This window comes from Ammospiza caudacuta, chromosome 33 (genome assembly GCF_027887145.1).
Source record: "Ammospiza caudacuta isolate bAmmCau1 chromosome 33, bAmmCau1.pri, whole genome shotgun sequence".
NCBI classification, from domain to species: domain Eukaryota; kingdom Metazoa; phylum Chordata; class Aves; order Passeriformes; family Passerellidae; genus Ammospiza; species Ammospiza caudacuta.
In genome coordinates this window covers 852,538-867,775 of record NC_080625.1, presented here as the reverse complement: position 1 = coordinate 867,775, position 15,238 = coordinate 852,538, and the positions used below count along the sequence as shown (strand labels likewise).

General features: G+C 45.2%; 1 protein-coding gene across 1 annotated transcript in view; it reads right to left on the bottom strand.

Moving 5' to 3' along the window:
• GABBR1 (gamma-aminobutyric acid type B receptor subunit 1) overlaps positions 1-15,238 on the bottom strand; it is a gene marked incomplete at its 3' end in the record, with an annotated part of 57,266 nt that overhangs the window by 29,069 nt on the left and 12,959 nt on the right. The window contains exons 5-6 of the mRNA XM_058822525.1: positions 6,299-6,433; positions 3,266-3,436 (exon numbers count right to left, since the gene is read on the bottom strand). Of these exons, the coding sequence (XP_058678508.1) occupies positions 3,266-3,436; positions 6,299-6,433 (306 nt within the window). The remainder of the gene's footprint in view (positions 1-3,265; positions 3,437-6,298; positions 6,434-15,238) is intronic.

The following is a 15,238-nucleotide window of genomic DNA, read 5'->3' as shown; positions in this document are numbered from 1 at the left end:
CACCAAAGCCAAGTTGGAATTGGAGGAACCCAGGAACCAAGGAGGAACCCAAAGAGAATTTTGGGGTCACCAAACCCAAGTTTGTGTTTTTTGGGGTTTCTACCGAGGTGAATTTGGGGGCCACCAAAGAGGAACCCAAGGTGGATTTTGGGCCCACCAAAGAGGAACCTAAGGAGGAACCCAAGGAGAATTTTGGGACCACCAAGAAGAATTTTGGGGTCACCAAGAGGAATTTTGGGGTCATAAAGGAGGAACCCAAAGAGGATTTGGAGGCCACCAAAGGAGGAACCAAGGAGGAACCCAAGGAGGAACCCAAGGACAATTTTGGATCCACCAAGGAGAATTTTGGTGTCTCCAACCCCAAGTTTGAGTTTTTGGGGCTCCTACCGAGGTGAATTTGGAGGCCACCAAAGAGGAACCCAAGGAGGAACCCAAGGACGATTTTGGGGCCACCAAGAGGAATTTTGGGGCCACCAAGGAGAACTTGAGGGTCACCAAGGGGGAACCCAAGGAGGAACCCAAGGACAACTTTGGATCCACCAAGGAGAATTTTGGGGCCACCAAACCCAAGTTGGAATTGGAGGAACCCAGGAACCCAGGAGGAACCCAAGGACGATTTTGGTGCCACCGAGAGGAATTTTGGGGCCACCAAGGAGAATTTTGGGGTCACCAAGGAGAATTTTGGGGCCACCAAGGAGAACTTGAGGGTCACCAAGGAAGAACCCAAGGAGGAACCCAAGGACGATTTTGGGGCCACCAAGGAGAATTTTGGGGCCACCAAACCCAAGTTGGAATTGGAGGAACCCAGGAACCAAAGAGGAACCCAAGGACAATTTTGGATCCACCAAGGAGAATTTTGGGGTCACCAAGAGGAATTTTGGGGTCACCAAGGAGGAACCCAAGGAGGAACCCAAGGACAATTTTGGGGCCACCAAGGAGAATTTTGGGGTCCCCAAGCCCACGTCTGCATTTCTGGGGCTCGTACTGAGGTGAATTTGGGGGCCACCAAGGAGGAACCCAAGGAGGAACCCAAGGACAACTCTGGATCCACCAAGGAGAATTTTGGGGCCACCAAGGAGAATTTTGGGGTCACAAAGGAGGAACCCAAGGAGGAACCCAAGGAGGATTTTGGTGCCACCAAGGAGAATTTTGGGGCCACCAAACCCAAGTTGGAATTGGAGGAACCCAGGAACCAAAGAGGAACCCAAGGACAATTTTGGGGTCACCAAGAGGAATTTTGGGGTCATAAAGGAGGAACCCAAAGAGGATTTGGAGGCCACCAAAGGAGGAACCAAGGAGGAACCCAAGGACAATTTTGGATGCACCAAGGAGAATTTTGGGGTCACCAAGAGGAATTTTGGGGCCACCAAGGAGAGTTTTGGGGCCACCAAACCCAAGCTGGATTTGGAGGAACCCAGGAACCAAGGAGGAACCCAAGGACAATTTTGGATCCACCAAGGAGAACTTGAGGGTCACCAAGGAGGAACCCAAGGAGGATTTTGGATCCACCAAGGACAATTTTGGGGTGACCAAGAGGAATTTTGGGGTCACCAAGGAGAACTTGAGGGTCACTAAGGAGGAAACCAAGGAGGAACCCAAGGAGGAACCCAAGGACGATTTTGGGGTCACCAAGAAGAATTTTGGGGTCACCAAGGAGGAACCCAAGGAGGAACCCAAGGACGACTTTGGATCCACCAAGGAGAACTTTGGCGTCACCAAGGAGCACTTTGGTGCCACCAAGGAGAACTTTGGCGTCACCAACCCCAATTTTGAGGTCTCCAAGGAGAACTTTGGTGCCACCAAGGAGAACTTTGGTGTCTCCAAGGAGAACTTTGGCGTCACCAATCCCAATTTTGAGGTCTCCAAGGAGAACTTTGGCGTCACCAAGGAGAACTTTGGCGTCACCAATCCCAATTTTGAGGTCTCCAAGGAGAACTTTGGTGCCACCAAGGAGAACTTTGGCGTCACCAATCCCAATTTTGAGGTCACCAAGGAGAACCTGAGGGTCACCAAGGAGGAACCCAAGGAGGAACCCAAGGAGGAACCCAGGGACGATTTTGGGGTCACCAAGAAGAATTTTGGGGTCACCAAGGAGGAACCCAAGGAGGAACCCAAGGACGACTTTGGATCCACCAAGGAGAACTTTGGTGCCACCAAGGAGAACTTTGGTGCCACCAAGGAGAACTTTGGCGTCACCAACCCCAATTTTGAGGTCTCCAAGGAGAACTTTGGCGTCACCAAGGAGAACTTTGGCGTCACCAATCCCAATTTTGAGGTCACCAAGGAGAACCTGAGGGTCACCAAGGAGGAACCCAAGGAGGAACCCAAGGAGGAACCCAGGGACGATTTTGGGGTCACCAAGAAGAATTTTGGGGTCACCAAGGAGGAACCCAAGGAGGAACCCAAGGACGACTTTGGATCCACCAAGGAGAACTTTGGTGCCACCAAGGAGAACTTTGGTGTCACCAATCCCAATTTTGAGGTCTCCAAGGAGAACTTTGGTGCCACCAAGGAGAACTTTGGTGTCACCAATCCCAATTTTGAGGTCTCCAAGGAGAACTTTGGTGTCACCAATCCCAATTTTGAGGTCACCAAGGAGGATTTTGGGGTCACCAAGGAGAACCTGAGGGTCACCAAGGAGGAACCCAAGGAGGAACCCAAGGACGACTTTGGATCCACCAAGGAGAACTTTGGCGTCACCAAGCCCGATTTTGAGGTCTCCAAGGAGAACTTTGGTGCCACCAAGGAGAACTTTGGCGTCACCAAACCTGATTTTGAGGTCACCAAGGAGAATTTTGGGGTCACCAAGGAGAACTTGAGGGTCACCAAGGAGGAACCCAAGGAGGAACCCAAGGATGATTTTGGATCCACCAAGGAGAACTTTGGCGTCACCAAGGAGAACTTTGGCGTCACCAAGGAGAACTTTGGTGCCACCAAGGAGAACTTTGGTGTCACCAAGCCCAATTTTGAGGTCTCCAAGGAGAATTTTGGGGTCACCAAGGAGAACTTGAGGGTCACCAAGAAGGAACCCAAGGAGGAACCCAAGGAGGATTTTGGGGTCACCAAGGAGAACCTGAGGGTCACCAAGGAGGAACCCAAGGAGGAACCCAAGGAGGAACCCAAGGACGACTTTGGATCCACCAAGGAGAACTTTGGCGTCACCAAACCCGATTTTGAGGTCTCCAAGGAGAATTTTGGGGTCACCAAGGAGAACTTTGGTGCCACCAAGGAGAGTTTGGTGTCCCCCAGGCTCTGGTGGCCGTACCGAGGTGAAGACCTCCTCGGTCTGCTGGATGGTGGCGATCTTGGTCCAGCCCCACTTGCGGAAGAGCTGCACGCGCGTCGGGTTGTGCAGCGTGGCCGACGGGTGCGTGCGGAAAAACGTCGGGAAGCGGCGCCGGTTGGACAGCGCCGGAGAGCTCGAGCCGTACGACAGCTGGGAACGACAAAATTCCAAAATTCCCAAAATTTCAAAAAAAAATTCAAAATTTCAAATTTTTTTTGGTGATTTTTTGGGGATTTGTTAGTGATTTTTTTGGATTTTTTTACATTTTTTTCTTTATTTTTCTGGATTTTTGGGTTGGTTTTCTTTGGGCGGAAAATTCCAAAAATTTCAAAACAAATTTCGAAAAAAATGTCAAAAATTTTTCCAAAATTCAAAAATTTTTGGTGATTTTTTGGGATTTTTTGGGTGATTTTTTTTAGGATTTTTGGGGATTTGAGGTTGTGAGGATTTGGGGAATTTGGGAATTTTGGGAATTTTTGGGAATTTGGGAATTGTGGGAATTGCGGGAATTGAAATTTTGGGAATTTTTGGATGGGAATTGTGGGAATTTGGGAATTGTGGGGAATTTGGGAATTGGAATTTTGGGAATTTGGGAATTGTGGGAATTCTGGAATTCCGAAATTCCAAAATGTGGGAATTTGGAAATTTTGGGAATTATGGGAAAATTGAGAATTGTAGGGATTGGGGCAATTTGGGAATTAAAATTTTGGGAATTAAAATTTTGGGAATTTTGGGAAAATTGGGAATTGTGGAAATTTTAGGAACTTGGGAATTGTGAGGATTTGGGAATTTTAGGAAAGGTGGGAATGGGAATTGTGGGAATTTCAGGAATTTTGGGAATGGGAGGGATGGGAAGGACCCCCCAAAATCCCAAAAATTCCCTCAAAAAAATTCCCAAAAATTCAGAAATGGTCCAGAAGTTTTTATTTTATTAAAAAAAACCAAAACAAACAAAATCAAGGAAATGTTATTTAATTTTTTTTTAAATACATAAAGAATCAAGATAATTTTCCAAATATTTCCCCCAAAATTCCCAAAATAGTCCAAAAAAATTTAAAAATACAAAAAGGTTTTAAGAATCCTGAAAAAAAAGTCCCCCAAAATTCTTCAAATATTCCCCAAAAAATCCTTCAAAAATTCAAAAAAAATTCCAAAATCTTTTTTTAAAATTGAAAAAAAAAATCCTCAAAAAAAGTTCCGAAACAATCCAAAAATTATGAAATAAAATCCCTTCAAAATTCACAAAAAATATTCCTACAATATTAAAATAAAATTTTAAAAAATATTGAAAAATTATTGAGAAAAAATTGAAAAAAAATTGGAAAACCATTCAAAAAATCCCAAAAAAACCCCAAAAATCCCCTAAAAAATCCCAAAAAATCCCCCAAAAATTCCCTAAAAAATCCCAAAATATTCCCAGAAAATTAAAAAAAAGAAAAAAATTTGAAAAAAAAATCCCCAAAAAATCCCAAAACATTCCCTAAAAAATACTAAAATATTCTCAAAAAATTTTTAAAAAAGAGAAAATAATTGAAAAAAAATCCCCAAAAAATCCAAAAGTTCACAAATGAAACCCCTCCAAAATTTAAAAAAATCCTAAAATATTAAATATTAAAAATATAAATATTTATATTTATATAGTCTATTATATATTATATAAAAATATATTCATTTATATAAAACATAAATATTAAAATAAATTTTTAAAATTTTTGAAAAATAATTTTAGAAAAATTGGAAAAACATTCAAAAAAATCCCCAAAAATCCTAAAAATTCACCAAAAGATTCCCAAAAAATTTGAAAAAAAAAAGAAAAAAATTTGAAAAGAAAAATCCCAAAAATATCCCAAAAAAATCACCAAAAATATCCCCAAAACTCACGGAAAAAAATCCCAAAAAATTCCTAAAAAATTCCTAAAAAATTCCCTAAGAAACCCCAAAATACTCCCAAAAAATTGAGAAAAAAAAAGAGAAAAAAAAAGGAAAAAAAATCCCCAAAAAATCCCTCCAAAAAACCCAAAAATATTCCCTTAAAAACCCCCAAAACATTCCCAAAAACTTGGGGAAAAAAAAGAAAAAAAAAATTTGAGAAAAATTAGAAAAAATTCGAAAAAAAAAAAACCAAAAATTCACCGAAAAAAATCCGAAAAAAACCCTAAAAAATTCCCGAAAAATCCCCTAAGAAACCCCAAAATATTCCCAAAAAAATGGGAAAAAAAGAGAAAAAAAATTGAGAAAAATTGGAAAAAATTTGAAAATAAACCCCAAAAAATCCCAAAAATTCACCGAAAAAAATCCGAAAAAAATCCCAAAAAATTCCTAAAAAATTCCCTTAGAAACACCAAAATATTCCCAAAAAACTGGGAAAAAAAGAGAAAAAAATTTGAGAAAAATTGGAAAAAATTTGAAAAAAAACCCCAAAAAATCCCAAAAATTCACCGAAAAAAATCCGAAAAAAATCCCAAAAAATTCCTAAAAAATTCCCTAAGAAACCCCAAAACATTCCCAAAAATTGAGGAAAAAAAAGAGAAAAAAAATTGAGAAAAATCGGAAAAAAATTGAAAAAAAAACCCCAAAAAATCCCCAAAATTCACCGAAAAAAATCTGAAAAAAATCTGAAAAAAATCCCCAAAAATTCCCTAAGAAACCCCAAAATATTCCCAAAAATTGAGGAAAAAAAAGAGAAAAAAAACTGAGAAAAATCGGAAAAAAATTGAAAAAAAACCCCAAAAAATCCCCAAAATTCACCGAAAAAAATCTGAAAAAAATCTGAAAAAAATCCCCAAAAATTCCCTAAGAAACCCCAAAATATTCCCAAAAAACTGGGAAAAAAAGAGAAAAAAAATTGAGAAAAATTGGAAAAAATTTGAAAAAAAACCCCAAAAAATCCAAAAATTCACCGAAAAAAATCCGAAAAAAATCCCAAAAATTCCTGAAAATTTCCCACGCCCAAACAACCCCAAAAATTCCCGAATTTTCCCCAAAATTCCGGAATTTTTGGCGATTCCTCACCACGGTGACGTTCCAGATGCGCGCGGCCTCGGCCACCAGGGTGGAGACGCTGGAGCAGCCGGGCATGAGGATGATCTTGAACGGGAGGTTGTAGAGCAGCTCGTACAGGAGCTTGGTGGCCTGCCCGGGGTCACACTGAGGGGACAATCGGGGACAATCGGGGACAATCCCAGTCAGACCAGTACCGACCAGTTTGGACACAAAAACCACCAAAATTCCCGAAAAAATCCACCCCAAAATGGCCCCAAAAACCCCAAAAATGCTCAAAAACCCCAAAATCCAAGATGGCACCAGGTGGGATCAGGGTGACACTGAGGGGACAATCAGGGACAATTGGGGACAATCCCAGTCAAACCAGTACGGACCAGTTTGGACACAAAAAACACCAAAATTCCCCAAAAATCCACCCCAAAATGGCCCCAAAATCCCCAAAAATGCCCCAAAAATGGTCCCAAAAACCCAAAAAATCAAGATGGCACCAGGTGGGACCAAGGTGACACTGAGGGGACAATCGGGGACAATCCCAGTCAAACCAGTACCGACCAGTTTGGACCCAAAAACCACCAAAGTTCCCAAAAAAATCCACCCCAAAATGGCCCCAAAATCCCCAAAAATGGCCCCAAAAATGGCCCCAAAAATGGCAAAAATCCATGGATGGACCCATCAATTCAAGGACACTGAGGGGACAATCGGGGACAATCGGGGACAATCCCAGTCAGACCAGTACCGACCAGTTTGGACACAAAAAACACCAAAATTCCCAAAAAAATCCACCCCAAAATGGCCCCAAAAACCCCAAAATGCTCAAAAACCCCAAAATCCAAGATGGCACCAGGTGGGACTTGGTGGCCTGCCCGGGGTCACACTGAGGGGACAATCGGGGACAATCCCAGTCAGACCAGTACGGACCAGTTTGGACACAAAAAACACCAAAATTCCCCAAAAAATCCACCCCAAAATGGCCCCAAAAACCCCAAAAATGGCCCCAAAAATGGTCCCAAAAACCCAAAAAATCAAGATGGCACCAGGTGGGATCAGGGTGACACTGAGGGGACAATCGGGGACAATCCCAGTCAAACCAGTACCGACCAGTTTGGACACAAAAAACACCAAAATTCCCCAAAAAATCCACCCCAAAATGGCCCCAAAAACCCCAAAAATGACCCCAAAAATGGCCCCAAAACCCCAAAAATGCCCCAAAATTCAAGGTTGGATCAAGAACTTCAAGGACGGCACCAGGTGGGATCAGGGTGACACTGAGGGGACAATCGGGGACAATCCCAGTCAAACCAGTACGGACCAATTTGGACACAAAAAACACCAAAATTCCCAAAAAATCCACCCCAAAATGGCCCCAAAACCCCAAAATCCAAGATGGCACCAGGTGGGATCAGGGTGACACTGAGGGGACAATCAGGGACAATCCCAGTCCAACCAGTACGGACCAGTTTGGAACCAAAAAACACCAAAATTCCCCAAAACATCCACTCCAAAATGGCCCCAAAAACCCCAAAAATGGCCCCAAAAATGGCAAAAATCCATGGATGGACCCATCAATTCAAGGACATTGAGGGGACAATCGGGGACAATCGGGGACAATCCCAGTCAGACCAGTACCGACCAGTTTGGACACAAAAACCACCAAAATTCCCGAAAAAATCCACCCCAAAATGGCCCCAAAAACCCCAAAAATGCTCAAAAACCCCAAAATCCAAGATGGCACCAGGTGGGATCAGGGTGACACTGAGGGGACAATCGGGGACAATTGGGGACAATCCCAGTCAGACCAGTACGGACCAGTTTGGACACAAAAAACACCAAAATTCCCCAAAAAATCCACCCCAAAATGGCCCCAAAAACCCCAAAAATGGCCCCAAAAATGGCAAAAATCCATGGATGGACCCATCAATTCAAGGACACTGAGGGGACAATCGGGGACAATCGGGGACAATCCCAGTCAAACCAGTACCGACCAGTTTGGACACAATAAACACCAAAATTCCCAAAAAAATCCACCCCAAAATGGCCCCAAAAACCCCAAAATGCTCAAAAACCCCAAAATCCAAGATGGTACCAGGTGGGACTTGGTGGCCTGGCCGGGGTCACACTGAGGGGACAATCGGGGACAATCCCAGTCCAACCAGTACGGACCAGTTTGGACACAAAAAACACCAAAATTCCCCAAAAAATCCACCCCAAAATGGCCCCAAAAACCCCAAAAATGGCCCCAAAAATGGTCCCAAAAACCCAAAAAATCAAGATGGCACCAGGTGGGATCAGGGTGACACTGAGGGGACAATCGGGGACAATCCCAGTCAAACCAGTACCGACCAGTTTGGACACAAAAAACACCAAAATTCCCCAAAAAATCCACCCCAAAATGGCCCCAAAAACCCCAAAATTGCCCGAAAACCCAAAAATCCAAGATGGCACCAGGTGGGACTTGGTGGCCTGCCCGGGGTCACACTGAGGGGACAATCGGGGACAATCCCAGTCAGACCAGTACGGACCAGTTTGGACCCAAAAAACACCAAAATTCCCCAAAAATCCACCCCAAAATGGCCCCAAAAATCCCCAAAAATGCCCCAAAAATGGTCCCAAAAACCCCAAAAATCCAAGATGGCACCAGGTGGGACTTGGTGGCCTGCCCGGGGTCACACTGAGGGGACAATCGGGGACAATCGGGGACAATCCCAGTCAGACCAGTACCGACCAGTTTGGAACCAAAAAACACCAAAATTCCCAAAAAAATCCACCCCAAAATGGCCCCAAAAACCCCAAAAATGCTCAAAAACCCCAAAATCCAAGATGGCACCAGGTGGGATCAGGGTGACACTGAGGGGACAATCGGGGACAATCGGGGACAATCCCAGTCAAACCAGTACGGACCAGTTTGGACACAAAAAACACCAAAATTCCCCAAAAAATCCACCCCAAAAATGGCCCCAAAACCCCAAAAATGCCCCAAAATTCAAGGTTGGATCAAGAACTTCAAGGACGGCACCAGGTGGGATCAGGGTGACACTGAGGGGACAATCGGGGACAATCCCAGTCAAACCAGTACGGACCAGTTTGGACACAAAAACCACCAAAATTCCCAAAAAAATCCACCCCAAAATGGCCCCAAAATCCCCAAAAATGGCCCCAAAAATGGCCCCAAAAATGGCAAAAATCCATGGATGGACCCATCAATTCAAGGACATTGAGGGGACAATCGGGGACAATCGGGGACAATCCCAGTCCAACCAGTACGGACCAGTTTGGACCCAAAAAACACCAAAATTCCCAAAAAAATCCACCCCAAAATGGCCCCAAAAACCCCAAAATGCTCAAAAACCCCAAAATCCAAGATGGCACCAGGTGGGACTTGGTGGCCTGCCCGGGGTCACACTGAGGGGACAATCGGGGACAATCCCAGTCAGACCAGTACGGACCAGTTTGGACACAAAAAACACCAAAATTCCCCAAAAAATCCACCCCAAAATGGCCCCAAAAACCCCAAAAATGACCCCAAAAATGGCCCCAAAACCCCAAAAATGCCCCAAAATTCAAGGTTGGATCAAGAACTTCAAGGACGGCACCAGGTGGGATCAGGGTGACACTGAGGGGACAATCGGGGACAATCCCAGTCAAACCAGTACGGACCAGTTTGGACACAAAAACCACCAAAATTCCCAAAAAATCCACCCCAAAATGGCCCCAAAATCCCCAAAAATGGCCCCAAAAATGGCCCCAAAAATGGCAAAAATCCATGGATGGACCCATCAATTCAAGGACATTGAGGGGACAATCGGGGACAATCGGGGACAATCCCAGTCAAACCCAAAATTCCCAAAAAAATCCACCCCAAAATGGCCCCAAAATAGCCCCAAAAATCCACAAAATTACCCCAAAAAAGGGTTAAAAATGACCTCAAAAATCCCATTTTCCACCCCAAAATTCCCATTTTCATCCCACAAAAAATCCCCCAAAAATCCAGTGTTCAACCCGCACTACTCCCAATTTTCAACCCCCAAAACATCCTATTTTCAACTTAAAAATCCCCCCCAAATCCCATTTTTTATCCAAAAAACACCCCCAAAAAACCTGCAGTTTCAACCCCAAAAATCCCAAGAAATCCCAATTTTCAACCCCAAAAAATCCGCCAAAAAATCCAATTTCCAACCCCCAAAAATCACCCCCAGAAATCCCATTTTTATCCAAAAAAAAATCCTAAAAATTCCAATTTTCAACCCCAAAAAATCCAATTTTCAACCTCCCAAAATCCCCCCAAGAAATCCCATTTTTATTTAAAAAAATCCTAAAAATTCCAATTTTCAACCGCCAAAAATCCCCCCAAAATCCAATTTTTATCCGAAATAAAAATCCTAAAAATTCTCATTTTCAACCCCACAAAACCTCCTTAAAATCCCCCCCAAAAAATCCCTTTTTTACCTCAAAAAAATCCCCAAAATTCTCATTTTTGACCCAAAAAAATCCCAAATTTGGGGATTTTGGGACCCCAAAATCCGGGGTTCCCCTCCCCCCCCCTTTTCCCATCAATAATTCCCCGAGCCGTTGCCATGGCAACGCCCAGCAGCATCCCCTGGTTGCCATGGCGACGCTCAGCAGCATCCAATGGTTGCCATGGTAACGGAAATGGGGGGGGGGGAATTGAGGGGGGTTTGGGACGGACGAAAATTTGGGGGAAATTCAGGAAAAAATTGGGAATTTTGGGGTTTTTGGAGGGAAAATTTGGGAATTTTTGGAGGGGAAATTTTGGGGGTTTTTGGGGCAAAATGGGAATTTTTGGGGACAAAAATCTGGGGGTTTTTTGGGGGGTAAAAATGGGGATTTTTGGGGGGGAAATTGGGAAATTAGGAGGGAAATGTTGGGGTTTTGGGGGAAAATTTGGGGGGTTTGGGGAACAATTTTGGGATTTTTTTGGGGGGCAAAATTTGGGGTTTTGGGGGGAAAAAATTCGGGGGGGAAATGGGGATTTTGGGGGAAAATTTTGGGGTTTTTGGAGGGAAAATTTGGGAATTTTTGGGGGGGAAATTTTGGGGGTTTTTGGGGCAAAATGGGAATTTTGGGGACAAAAATTTGGGGGATTTTGGGGGATAAAAATGGGGATTTTTGGGGGGAAATTGGGAAATTAGGAGGGAAATGTTGGGGTTTTGGAGGAAAAATTTGGGGGTTTTGGGGAACAATTTTGGGATTTTTTTGGGGGGTAAAATTTAGGGTTTTGGGGGGAAAAATTCGGGGGAAAATGGGGATTTTGGGGGAAAAATTTGGGGGGAAAATTTGGGGTTTTCGGGGAAAAATTTGGGGATAAAATGGGGATTTAGGGGGGAAAATTTTGGAGGGAAATTGGGAATTTTGTGGGAAAAATTTGGGGGAGAAATGGGGATTTTTGGGGGAAATTTTGGGGGAAAAACTGGGAATTTTTAGGGGGGAGATTTTAGGCCATAATTAGGATTTTTGGGGGGAATTTTTTGGGATTTGAGAGTCTAAAGAATGTCCTGGAAAAATCCTGAGGGGTACGGGGGGAAATTTGGGATTTTTGGGGGGAAATTTGGGATTTTTGGGGGGAAATTTGGGATTTTTGGGGGGAAATTTGGGATTTTTGGGGGTGAAATTTGGGATTTTTGGGGGGAAATTTGGGATTTTTGGGGGAAAATTGGGATTTTGGGGCCCCAAATCCCGGCGCCAATCCCAAATTCTTGTCCCATGTCCTGATCCCATTGCTGACCCCAAACCTGACCCCAATTCCATCCCAGTGACCCCAAAACTGACCCCAATCCCACAGAGGTGACCCCAAAACTGACCCCAAACTCACCCCAAACCCAAACCTGACCCAAATCCCAAACCTGACCCCAAAACCTGACCCCAATCTCAAACAGGTGACCCCAAACCTGACCCCAAACTCACCTCAGTTCCATCCAGGTGACCCCAAAATTGAGACCAAAATTCACCCCAAACCCATCTTGGTGACCCCAAAGTCACCCCAAATCCCAAACTCACCCCAAACCCAAACCTGACCCCAAATCCCAAAACCTGACCCCAAACCTGACCCCAAACTCACCCCAAACCCAAACCCCAAACCTGACCCCAAATCCCAAATTGGTGACCCCAAAATTGACCCCAAACTGACCCCAAACCCCAAACCTGACCCCAATCCCAAATCCTGACCCCAAATCCCAAATTGGTGACCCCAAACCTGACCCCAAACTCACCTCAGTTCCATCCAGGTGACCCCAAAACTGACCCCAAACCTGACCCCAATCCCAAAACTCATCCCAATCCCAAATTGGTGACCCCAATTCCAAACTGGTGACCCCAAAACTGACCCCAAACTCACCCCAATCCCAAACCTGACCCCAAACCCAAATTGGTGACCCCAAAATTGACCCCAAACTCACCCAAATCCCAAACCCCAAACCTGACCCCAATCCCAAACCTGACCCCAAATCCCAAATCCTGATCCCCAAATCCCAAATTGGTGACCCCAAAAGTGACCCCAAACTCACCTCAGTTCCATCCAGGTGACCCCAAAACTGACACCAAACCTGACCCCAATCCCAAATTGGTGACCCCAAAATTGACACCAAACTCACCCCAATCCCAAACCTGACCCCAATCCCAAACCTGACCCCAATCCCAAATTGGTGACCCCAAAACTGACCCCAAACTCACCCCAATCCCAAACCTGACCCCAATCCCAAATTGGTGACCCCAAAATTGACACCAAAGTCACCCCAAACCCAAACCTGACCCCAATCCCAAACCTGACCCCAAATCCCAAATTGGTGACCCCAAATCTGACCCCAAAACTCACCCCAAACCCAAACCTGACCCCAATCCCAAATTGGTGACCCCAAAATTGACCCCAAACTCACCCAAATCCCAAACCCCAAACCTGACCCCAATCCCAAACCTGACCCCAAATCCCAAATCCTGACCCCAAAATTGACACCAAAGTCACCCCAAACCCAAACCTGACCCCAAATCCCAAATTGGTGACCCCAAATCTGACCCCAAAACTCACCCCAAACCTGACCCCAATTCCATCCCAGTGTCCCCAAAACTGACCCCAAACTCACCCCAATCCCAAACCCCAAACCTGACCCCAAATCCCAAATTGGTGACCCCAAAAGTGACCCCAAACTCACCTCAGTTCCATCCAGGTGACCCCAAAACTGACCCCAAACCTGACCCCAATCCCAAACCTGACCCCAATCCCAAACTGGTGACCCCAAATCTGACCCCAATACTCACCCCAAACCTGACCCAAATCCCAAATTGCTGACCCCAAAATTGACCCCAAACTCACCTCAGTTCCATCCAGGTGACCCCAAAACTGACCCCAAACCTGACCCCAATCCCAAATTGGTGACCCCAAAATTGACCCCAAACTCACCCCAATCCCAAACCTGACCCCAATCCCAAATTGGTGACCCCAAAATTGACACCAAAGTCACCCCAAACCCAAACCTGACCCCAAATCCCAAACCTGACCCCAAATCCCAAATTGGTGACCCCAAATCTGACCCCAAAACTCACCCCAAACCCAAACCTGACCCCAATCCCAAATTGGTGACCCCAAAATTGACCCCAAACTCACCCAAATCCCAAACCCCAAACCTGACCCCAATCCCAAATCCTGACCCCAAATCCCAAATCCTGACCCCAAACCTGACCCCAAACTCACCTCAGTTCCATCCAGGTGACCCCAAAACTGACCCCAAACCTGACCCCAATCCCAAATTGGTGACCCCAAAACTGACCCCAAACTCACCCCAATCTCAAACCCCAAACCTGACCCCAAATCCCAAATTGGTGACCCCAAAACCGACCCCAAACTCACCCCAATCTCAAACCTGACCCAAATCCCAAAAAACCTCAAATTTTCGCCAAAAAACCCCAAATTTTTTCCCAAAATCCCAATTTTTTGCCCCAAACGATCTCACCTTGCTGTCGTAGTGGATGAGGCGCAGCTCGTAGTCGGGCAGGATGTCCCATCTCTCCTTGATGTTCTCCAACCCAAACTTCTGACCCCAAACTCCCAAATCCTGACCCGCAATCTTCCCATTTTGACCCAAAACTATGATTTTTGACCCAAATCCCAAAACCCCAAATTTTGACTCCAAAAATCCCAAATTTTGACCCCGAAAATCCCAAATTTTGGTCTCAAAAATCCCAAATTTCCACCCCAAATCCCAAATTTTCACCCAAAATCCCTCACCTTGCTGTCGTATGAGCGGCGCTCGTTGATGTTCTCCAACCCTTGATCCTCACCCCAATTCTCCAACTTTTCACCCCAATATCCCCAATTTTCACTATAAAATCACAATTTTGGACCCAAAACTCCATTTTTCCACCCCAAATCTCCTCCAGAGCGGGTGACCCTGAGCTCAGAGTCCAGCAGGACATCCCACATCTCCTTGATGTTCTCCAACCCTCGTTCCTCACCCCAAATCTCCAACTTTTCACCCCAAATCACCAGGTTTTTTCCCAAAAATCACAATTTTGGACCCAAAACTCCATTTTTCCACCCCGAATCTCCTCCAGAGCGGGTGACCCTGAGCTCAGAGTCAGGTAGAACATCTCATCTCTGGGTGATGTTCTCCAACCCCAAATCTTGACCCCAAATCCCCAAATTTTGACCCAGAAACCTCAAATTTTCGCCAAAAAATCCCAAATTTTTTTCCCAAAACTCCGTTTTTTCGCCCCAAAGGTTGTCACCTTGCTGTCGTAGTGGATGAGGCGCAGCTCGTAGTCGGGCAGGATGTCGCGGCGCTCGTTGATGTCCTCCAGGGCCATCCTGACGGCCGGCAGCCCCCAAATCCCCCAGTTTGACCCCAAATTCCCACATTTTGACCCTGGACTCCGATTTTGGACTCAAACCCCAAAACCCCAACTTTTGACCCAAAATTCCATTTTTTCACCCCAAAATTCCGT